The following is a 10540-nucleotide window of genomic DNA, read 5'->3' as shown; positions in this document are numbered from 1 at the left end:
TCTTTTATCAGGCCCTTTCTGTATAGATACAACAAAAATGCAACTTCCATATAAGGTCCAATTGTCCATATCCCAAGGCTCGCTTCGCCCTCGTGCCCGGAGAGGATGGGAGAAGACATCAAAACTATGATGACAATCCAGGTCGACACCATCCTGTGGAAATTAAAACTAAAAATGCATGACCACATTATCGACTGAACTACATGAATTCGGTGAAATTGTATTTAGTGCACTTACTTTGTGTGTGCGTGACATGGCTCACCAGCCCTCAAGCTAGTCTGCATGTTCCATTATGTGTGATTCTATTCTTCAATCCAAAAACAAATCCATTCATGCATAACTGAATATGCTCTTGTTACGGCCGTAGAGGCCCACCGGGCAATCTTAGCCCTCAAGTTATCTTAGGTTAATTCTTATGCAAGTTATCTTAGGTTAATTCTTATGCAAGTTATCTAGGTTATAAATATAGGTTGTAAGACTCTTTTTGGAATTAAGCAATAAGAAGATTATCTCTATTGCCCGGCTCCCAGAGGAGTCGGAACCCTAGCCGCCCCCTGCCTCTTGCGCTGCCGCCGCCATCTTCCTCTCCCGCAACGGCGCCCAGCCGCCGGCGCGGCTGCTCATCGCCACGCCCAGCCCCCTCCTTCCCCTACTGCCTACGGCCAAGACCGGGCAGAACCCTAACTCCTAACACCTTGGTATCAGCTACCTGGGTTTCGACCATGTCATCGCCACCACCAATTCCGCCGCCACCACCACCGCCGCTGCCCACCAGCACCCCCACCGCCGCTGCCACCAACTCCACCACCGCCGCCGCCTTATCGCCGAGCGCCAGGGCCTCGCTCACCCTCCCGTCGGCGCCGATCGCCCCCGCCCCCGGCACAACGCCGAGCCAGGGCCAGCCACCGCCACCCGTACACAATTCGCCACCATCTCCTCCCCCCATGCCGAACCAGTTTTCCCCGGAGGCCATGGCCGGCGTGCTCAATGACCTGGTGATCACGGTCCAGGGCATCCGTCTCTATTTGGCTAGCCCGTACGGGCCGCCACCGCCGCTACCGCCGGCCGTACCCTCGGGCCAGCTGGCACTGCCGTGGTACTCCGTCCCCGCGGCCATCGCCGGGGGCTACCCGGCGCTACCATTGCCGGCCTCTTCCACGCCGCCCTGGCCCCAGTGGCCGATGCCAGCGCTCGCGGCGCCACCCGCGCCGCCAGCAGCCGCCCAGGGCCCGCAGTGGCCGGCCTGGCCCGCGCCACCCACCGCCTCGCCGTCCCTCCCGGCGGCCACAGTGCAGGTTCCGCCGCCGCCACCGCCTAGCCCTAGCCTGGGCCGGTCCGCGTCGGACGGTCTTCCGATCCAGGAGGTCCAGTTCCCATGGTCACCATCTCCGCTTCCGGGCTGGCTCCACAGGACATCGCCTCCACAGGTTTACACGGAGGCCCAGGAGCTGTCAGGTTCCCAGTTGCCGCCCGGGGCGTCGGGCGCCACGGGGGCCTACGTCGGCCTTCCCACCATGGACCAAGCACCGTCATCAGCTCTCCGCACCACCGAGGCAGTGGGCCATGGCGCGCCAAACCAGCAGCCGCCCAGGTTCGCCAAGCTCAACTTCGCCACTTATGACGGCTCGGACGACCCGCTTAACTGGCTCAACCAGTGTGACCAGTTCTTCCGCGGGCAGCGCACACCCGTGTCGGAGTGCACTTGGCTGGCTTCCTACCATCTCCGCGGGGCCGCCAGACATGGTACTACGCCCTCGAGCAGGACGAGGACGGCATGCCCCCGTGGGAGCGCTTCTGCGAGCTGTGCCTTCTTCGCTTCGGACCGCCATTACGCGGGAGCCGATTGGCCGAGTTGGGCCGCCTACCTTTCACCTTCACGGTGCAGGATTTCGCCGACCGCTTCCAGGCCCTGGCGTGTCACACGCCAGGTGTGACGGCCCTGCAGCGGGCTAAGCTCTTCGTCGGCGGCCTTCCGGATCACATTCGCGTCGACGTGGAGCTTCGCGGACCTCGGGATCTCCAGTCGGCCATGTACTACGCCCGCGCGTTCGAGCGCCGTGCGGTGGCCATCCAGCAGGAATCACTGTCCCGGACCGCTGGGTCGCTACCCGGGCCGGATTCCGCGCAAGGTCGGCCTGCGCAGACTTCTGCGGCACCCCTTGCCGCGACCGCGGGACGCCTGTTCCGCCAGCTCACCTCAGCCGAGCTCCTCGAGCGTTGCCGTCAAGGGTTGTGCTTCAACTGCGACGAGCCCTACACGCCCGGCCATGCCTGCCCGCGACTCTTCTACCTGGAGGTTGCAGACTACATTCCGGAGGACGCCGTCGCCGCCGACCTGGCCGCCCCAGCTGTCAAAAAGGTGTTTGACGCTAGTTGATCGCCTCGAGGAGTTTCGCCAGCGCTTCCCCACCTTACAGCTCGAGGACGAGCTGTTTGTGCAGACGGGGAGAAGTGTTACGGCCGTAGAGGCCCACCGGGCAATCTTAGCCCACAAGTTATCTTAGGTTAATTCTTATGCAAGTTATCTTATGTTAATTCTTATGCAAGTTATCTAGGTTACAAATATAGGCTGTAAGACTCTTTTTGGAATTAAGCAATAAAAAGATTATCTCTATTGCCCGGCTCCCAGAGGAGCCGGAACCCTAGCCGCCCCCTACCTCTTGCGCTGCCGCCGCCATCTTCCTCTCCCGCGACGGTGCCCAGCCGCTGGCGCGGCCACTCATCGCTGGCACGGCACGTAGACTCTGCCATAGTCACGGATCTCCTTCCTCGCCGCCAACAGTAACCGACTGGTCAGATCGGGCCGAACCCAGCCAAAGCTAATGCAACGCTAGAACATCAATATTGTGTAGTCAATTTAATGTAAATCCATAAGGGTCTGTCTATCCAATATGCACTCTTAAACTAGCATATCTGTAGCAAAATTAAATCCATGAGGATCTGTGGATCCAATTCCATGCAGAAAATCACAGATCCAATGGACGAAAAAAATGGACATGGAGCCCGTAGACTGGAGTGTGTGTACCTCCCTCCCCTCATTTCAACATTTTTCCTTTCATTATGCACGCTATCAGGCCTCGGTTACATGATAATTCTTCTCTGGATTGTTCATCAGGCGTGTACACTACTGGAATCAGCTTCTTTGCCGTTCGCCATGGCGGACGGCAAAGGCACAGATCCCGGACAACAAAGTCCTTTGCTGTCAGCCAGCGAACGGCAAACTGTCCGGCTGAACACGTGCCAGCAAAGGCCTTCTTTACCGTCCGCTTCGTAGAAACGGATGGAAAACAATTGTGCCCTCAGCCATCCGAGGCCAGCAGACGGCAACGACGATGGACGGCAGCGGTGTGAGGTGAGAGCCATTAGGGGGTTAACGGCGTTCTTTGCCGTCCGCTGACGGACGGAAAAGATATTAGCTAGGGCAGCACTGGGATGCTGCCACATGGCCAGCTATGCCGTCGGCCAGCACACGGCATAGATGGCCCTGTTTGCCAGACCTATTTGGTCACTTTGCCGTCCGCTTGCAGGCGGCAAAATGACCAAATAGGCAGCCAGTGTTGCCAGTTTGCACAGGTGACTGCCACGTGTCCTCTTTGCCGTCTGCTAGCGGACGACAAAGAGGCTATACATCCCCTGTTTTTATTTTAATCCAATTAATTAGACATGGTTTCAAACACAGATATACATGCATACATATCCAACAGCATGTTCAACAACATATTTGATCAAATCCAACATATCCATATATACATAACCACAAACAAGTTTTCAACAACATATCCATATAGACATACATATCCAAACAAGTTTTCATAAACAACAAGGAAGCACCAGAAGAATAGTACGCTCTATGAATCCAAGCCTTCCTCATGTAAAGCAAATCTGTAAATTGGGAAAGATGAAAGTTAGAAGAAGAAGTAGAAGAAGAAGAAGACTAGTTAGAAGAAGAATACTAGTTAGAGGAAGAAGAAGAAGAAGAAGAAGAAGAAGAATTTTTTTTTCTCTTTCTTTTTCTCCTCTCCTCTTCTTAGAGCTAAGCTAGGTAAAAATGCTAAGTGTAGGTCATTTTAGAGCTAAGCTAGGTAAATAGGTAATTTTGGAGCTTAGTAAGGTTATTATGTCATTTCGAGGAAAATAAGCTAAGTCTATATCATTTTGGACGTAACAAAGATTATCATGCCATTTTTGACCTAAGTATGCTAAGTATGTCATAAATGAACTGAATAAGCTAAGTATAGCTCATTTTAACTTAGGTAATTATGCCATTTAGAAGGAAAATAAGCTAAGTATACAACAGGGAGGCCTTTGCAGAGAGGATGTGTACGTGGAGAACAACAGGGAGGCACTGACAAAATTCTGCATCAGATTCGGAGCTGAGCATATGGGAAAACGAACCCAATCTACACATACTTGGGTTGTCCATGGATAACGTTGGACAATTCAAAAGAATCACGATTATAAATATGCAAATGCATGCATATTTATAGATGTAACCCTTTCGAACGGGAGATGCATAGTAGTTACGCATACTCATGATTGACACCTATAGCTAGCAAGTTTCATCGGCACGAAAACCGGAACAGAGCAAATGAAGGGGGGAGGAGGAGATGTCATTTTTGCTCACCAACGAATGCATGGGCGGAGCTCGTTGAACACTAGACCCTCGCAACGACGAAATAACTGCATATTTAAATCGAAAGATGAGTAACATAGCAAGTATTCGACACCGACGGCCACATGTACCTCGCACTGATGATACTTGCTATTTACGGTACCATCGACACCAAGAAACCCTCTAACTCGCTCGTCCCCGGGTAAACTAAATAGCAACTACCATCGATGCAAGGTACATGAGGCAGTCGGCGTTGAACACTAGATCCACATCCCACAAGTGAAGATGGCGCCCGGCGTCCCGCAACAATAGTTCTAGTGGCCGATGACGGTCGAACACATTGGCGAATTTGTCTGGCAGCCTCTGCGATGAGGATTAAAGCCAAGTTTTGAAATTTTCAAATAACCAAACCGACTTGAGTTAGTTTGGGTGTTTCAAGTTTCAACACTTAGCTTTCAATCGTCATCTCTGAGGCTGCCAGACAAATTTGCAATGGTGTTCGACCGCCATCGATGCCGAGAACTGTTGCTGCTGGACGCAGGACCCCTGTGTCACTTGTGGGATGTGGATGTAGTATTCGACACCAACGGCCACATTTACCTCGCACTGACAATACTTACTATTTAGGGTACCATCGACACCGAGGAACCCCCTAATTCGCAATGGTGTTCGACCACCATCGACGCCGAGAACAGTCGACGCACGGTCGACGGGTTAGCACTCAGACCGGAGGTTCTCGGCATGGGCGTCGGGACCGGCGGGACCCACTGGCTCCACCATCTATCCCCTCATCAACCCTCTTCCTTTTCTCTTTTTCCTCTTCTTCTACTTATTTTTCTTTTTTCAATTATTTTCTTCTTCTAACTATCTAAACCTAAATCTGGCAGTAACATAATCCTACCACTAAAACCTAAACCTAAACACAAAAAACTGTAAAAAAAAATCACCTTGGGCGGCGGGGCCGGGGCGCCGCCGGGGCGACAAGCCTTGGGCGGCTCGGCGGTGGTGGAGGAGGCGGGGCGGCGAGCCGGGGCGGGCCGGGTGCCGCGGCGGGGGTGGTACGGGGCGGGGCGGCGAGCCGGGCGGCGCGGCGGGGGTGGTGCAGGGCGGGGCGGCGAGCCGGGCGCCGCGGCGGGGGTGGTGCGTGGCGGGGCGGCGAGGCCAGCTGGGCCGAGGCGATGGGGCGGGGCGCCGGGTCGGGGCTGCGTGCCGGCGGGCCGGTGGGGCGATGGGACGGGGCGGCGGGGCGGAGGCGCGGGTGGTGAAGAGGAGATCGAGAGAGAGAGGGGAGGGGCTGCGGGCGCGGCCCCTTTTCTATAGTAGGTCAGTTCTTTGCCGTCTGCTAGCAGACGACAAAGAACGTACCTAGTGGGGTTGGGCCGGGGGGAAACGGACGACCTAACGGCCGTTCTCTTTGCCGTCCGTTGGTTGACGGCAATGAGGTTTTGCCATCAGCCAGTAGACGGCAAAAAAAAGGCCGTTAGGTCGTCCCCGTACGCCCGCCACCCATGCTCTTTGTCGTCCGCTAGTGGAAGGCAAAACTTCTATGTCGTCGGTTGGCTGACGGCAAAGATTTGCTGATGGCAAAGTCCTCCGTTGTCGTCCGCTGCCTCTTTGCCGTTCGTTTTTTGGTGACTGATGGCAAAGCCTTTCTTTGCCGTCCGCCAGCTGGCGGCAACGAGTTGGCAGATGACAAATTAGCAAATTCCAGTAGTGGTAACTGTGTTTCGAACTTGAAAGAAACTTCATGTGAGAAGTTTTACTAACAGGAGAATGTGTTGTTATATTAATTTATCTGCTAGAGTGCTGTAACTTGTAATGGATGGTTCAGTGGCAATATTGTGTAGTCAGATTACCCAGCATGTATGTGGCCTCGCCACTGGGATGGTTCATTTATACATAATGTGTAGTAATTATAATTATTAAGAGTACTGCTCATGAGTTGTGTCACACACTTTTTAAGTTTTCTATGAGTTGTGTAACCTGGTGTCACACTTCCCGCGTGTTTTCACTTGCTAGCTAGGTTTCTTCGGCGCTGGGCTCTATATATACCCACCCATATTTCACCAGATGTTTGCACTTTCTGTTTAGCCCCTGATTTACTTAGCTAAGAATCAGAATGCAACTTTTATATACCAGGCATGATCTTTAGCTAGGTACCATATCTATTTATTTATTTTGGTTAATTATCATGGTACCAGGTCAGATATTAGAGGAAACTGAGTAGGTCTTATATTCCGTCTAGGCTAGTTCTCCTTTATGAACATGATTTTGGCAGTATCTAGACAAGGAGGCTTTGCTGCATTGTGTGGGATCAGTTTCTTTCTAGCTGTTCCTTTCTCTAGAGGTGCAAGCACAACATGACTTTCATGCAAGGGTCTAACAGCCCCACAGCGTGTGCTTCAGCCTAAAACAAGTGATATAACTCTCCCCGCACCCTCAGGCTAAGAGCAGACGAGACATGGCATCGAAGCTACAATGTCGATCCAGGCATACATGATGCTGACGAAAGTTGAAATGAAAGTACATAAAACTGTTGGCCACATTATCTGATGAGCTACATGAATATAGAAACATGCTTACATGGTGAGTTGCCTAAGGCCCTCAGTGGATCCTCCTCCCTCCGGGCAAAGAAACTACTACGTAGATAGAATTGCATTTAGTGTAACTTCCTTTGTGTGTTTGACATGGCCCCAGCCAGCGGCCAGTTTGCATGGTCAACGTACTATGCGTGACCCCATTTTCAAATCCCAAAAAAGAATTAAAAGCATGCATGACAGAATTTGAAATAAGTGTTAACCAGGTCTTATCGAGATCCAACTCATTAAGAAAGGATCAATCTCTCAAAAAGAAAGAAAGGTTAAGAAATACCACTAGTAAAATGCACATGCATTGCCACGGGTGACAAATACACGTACACAAATCAAAAAGAAGGTTAAGAAAGATTCCCTTCATCCAATAATATAAGAGCGTTTTTTACACAGTGTAAAAAACGCGAAAATGCCATTTGGTGGCCGAGCTACCTGGAGGCCGGTATCACACGCGTCTGTTTCTGTCCAGATTAGCGCCAGCCACGTATTCCTCCTCTGTATTTCTGCATCGAGCCATTTACACGGGACCGTATTCCACTTTAATGAACAGTGGCATCCCATGTAGACGAGTCTGTCCCGCATCACGTGCACAAGTGCCATCACCGTTCCCCTTGTGTTCCAGAGGCAGAACTGGAGAGCAGATTACAGACTTGAACCGGTCAACAACCGAAACGTTGAGACCACTTGTTCTTTTTTCCATTGCGAATCAATTAGAGAATAGATACTTGCTCTGTTCCCCTAGCTTAATCTAAACACACGCACGCATAAACTGGATACCAGGAAAAAACTCAGCCAGTTGGAAGCAGTAGCCTGCATAACATCAAAGTAAAACAGCTTTTCCTTATGCAGAATACAAGCAGCCATATGTCTTTCTGTCACAACTCCACCGCATTATTCTCGTTTACACAGACAACACACACCAAATTTCTTTCAGGCACTTACACGTCGAACTAGACACCGAAGTTATACATGTTCATCAGATGCAAATCTAGGCAGAGCTACAAGTGATCAACGACCGCAAATTGACTGAGACTGCTGAAAGCATCATGGCAGTAAACATCTCAATAAGCCTCTCTTATCATTCAGGCACATCATTCTTGGGAGAATTGCTGCAGGTCTTCCTCTTGTGTCCTCTCAAATGACATTTCGAGCAGCAAGGAGACTTTCTAGGTGCTTTTGGCATCACACCTTTGTGGACATGTAAAACCTGTAGATAGAACAAAACCTGGACCTCTCAGTGGGGTTGTTCATAGGGTGCTTCGTCGCGGCCGGTGATAGGTCCCCTCACTGGCCGTTTCCTGGACCAAGCTGCAAAGCCGTCGAGACAATGGGAACCACTATGTGCCGAGTCTGTCATAACAAAATTCTTCTTATGACCTATCCCAGACCCTACAGAATCAGCTGCCATCTCACTGTCCGACAATCCCAAACCCTCGAACACGGCAACAACACGCTCCAGTGCAGCTTTGACATCTCTTAATTTTTCCATAGCCAGAGAGTATGCCTCCAATTTACTATCCCCTAGTTTTACAGTTTCCAGGCACAGTAGGTGCAGAGTATCTGACCTGTGTTTGCACACGTAACATCCATTATATTCTGATCTCAATAGCCGCATCATCATAGCAGTGCAGCCACGATGTATCGACTGAAGCGGTTTACCCTGCAAATGATGTTCGAATCAGTCAGTATTATCACATTTTAAGTTTTTAGCACAGCCATCAAAAAAATCATGTGTAGTGGAGGTCATCACTTAAGAAAAGACTCATTAGCCAGTTTCAGTTCAGCTCACCGCGCAAGCACACATGATCTCCTGCATGCACTTTATCCGATGGACATTGAGTCGGCTCTTTGCGTACCAGACACCAAAGCCGATCTCCCAAGAGTATAGGCTGTAAAACTCGTATCCTTCTTCTACGAAATCGAAGCTAGTCCCCACTGCCGTACTAACAACATTATCCGCCTTCTTTCCAGCATAAGCACGAACTGAAGCTTAACACAATGCTGGGATTGTTCTCCCTCTCATCTCTTATCAATCCTAATTCTCCAGAGTTTAACATGGACACCCTTTTTGTTGAATCACACATTTTGTTTGATGTTGAATCAGAAAACGGAAGCAGGCACTGCTATAGATGTCCTAACTCCTAACTAGCCCCTAAGCTTGGAATGAATGGACGCTACTGCATCATGAGCTACCATTTTATACAGAGATATCAAATCACGGCACAGATCACAAAGTTAACCAACTTCTCGTCCAGCAGGAGCCTGGTGATTTCGAGAAGCCCACCCCTTCTGCCAACTGTCTTCTGCGCCAACTTCTTTGGCTGCTGAACCTATTATATTTTCAGGGGACGTCTCGTCCGAATCGGCCACCACCTGCTTGCACCGTTGAATGAGTTGTTAATCTCCTCTTTCACGACTGTCTCCTCAGGGTGCCGTCCTCCTCCCTCAGGTTCAGTTCCCCTACACGCGTCTTTTGAATCGGAAGAAATCCAATCTTCACCGTCTGCATGTAGCCCCGAGAATGGAAGCTACTACCGATCCCACTCGTTCAACCCCTCCCCCTAAGATAGACCCCGCATCCAATCGAGAACGAGACTGCAAACACAATCCAATAGAACACAGTGTTAGATCCATTTTGTGCTAGGGGAATCATACCGAAAAATGCTACGTACCAATCACAAAACACCCTCTAGGCTCTATTATTCCAACATCAAAAGCAGAACAAAAAGTGCCAGATCTACGTCTTCAAAAAAAAAGTGCCAGATCTGACTGATACATTACCCTGAATCGCCCTCCTCCAAGAACTCCATCCCATCCATGGCGCACCGCCCCCCTTGCCCTGTCCGCGGAAGGAAGGCGATGACTTGGTCTAAAGTGAGACAAGCCTGTACATTGCACTTGCAGCCAGGAAACTCCCCTAAAAAAAACTTTTGCATCCAGGAAACCTAATTGTTTTTTAGGAAAATATGTAACATCACATGGGTCCATCAATCCCATTTAATGACCCACCAGCCCCCCACTGGCCTGTAACATTCAGCCCACGAGGCACATGTGCTGCACCACCTAGCCGAACTGAGGCCCATGTACACAGATAGCGCAAGCAGCCCATGGCACAGATGTATTCTCACCTGACACGCTACGTATACGCGTGGGAAAAACAAGCAGCACACATCGCAACAATACAATCGTATGGTATAGATAACGGCCTACAGGTAGCCCGGCCTTCAAAAGGCCTCTCTCGTAAAAAACGCTCTTATATTATGGGACAGAGGGAGTACTTTACATCCTAGACATATCCTTCAAAATCATGTTTTAACGATTTCGTCGAACAAGATTG

At 50.7% G+C, this 10540-nt stretch overlaps 1 protein-coding gene across 1 annotated transcript; it reads right to left on the bottom strand.

Moving 5' to 3' along the window:
- Positions 1-8027: 8027 nt before the first annotated feature.
- Positions 8028-10005, bottom strand: LOC123088263 (uncharacterized). The gene is made up of 2 exons (XM_044510462.1): positions 8993-10005; positions 8028-8863 (listed from the first exon to the last, which is right to left on the bottom strand). The coding sequence occupies exons 1-2, from the start codon at positions 9017-9019 to the stop codon at positions 8438-8440; spliced, it is 453 nt and encodes a 150-aa protein (XP_044366397.1). The 5' UTR covers positions 9020-10005; the 3' UTR covers positions 8028-8437.
- Positions 10006-10540: the final 535 nt, after the last annotated feature.

Source organism: Triticum aestivum, chromosome 4A, assembly GCF_018294505.1.
Source record: "Triticum aestivum cultivar Chinese Spring chromosome 4A, IWGSC CS RefSeq v2.1, whole genome shotgun sequence".
Lineage (NCBI taxonomy): Eukaryota > Viridiplantae > Streptophyta > Magnoliopsida > Poales > Poaceae > Triticum > Triticum aestivum.
The sequence above is the reverse complement of the archived record's forward strand: the minus strand, read 5'-3'. Positions and strand labels throughout refer to the sequence as shown.

What these genes read in the sequence shown, in the direction of transcription:
- LOC123088263 (XM_044510462.1), bottom strand. Translation starts at nt 9,019, where the DNA reads ATGCAGGAGATCATGTGTGCTTGCGCG. An exon ending in AGATCATGTGTGCTTGCGCG is followed by an intron (nt 8,864 to 8,992) that starts GTGAGCTGAACT and finishes CATCATTTGCAG; the next exon opens with GGTAAACCGCTTCAGTCGAT.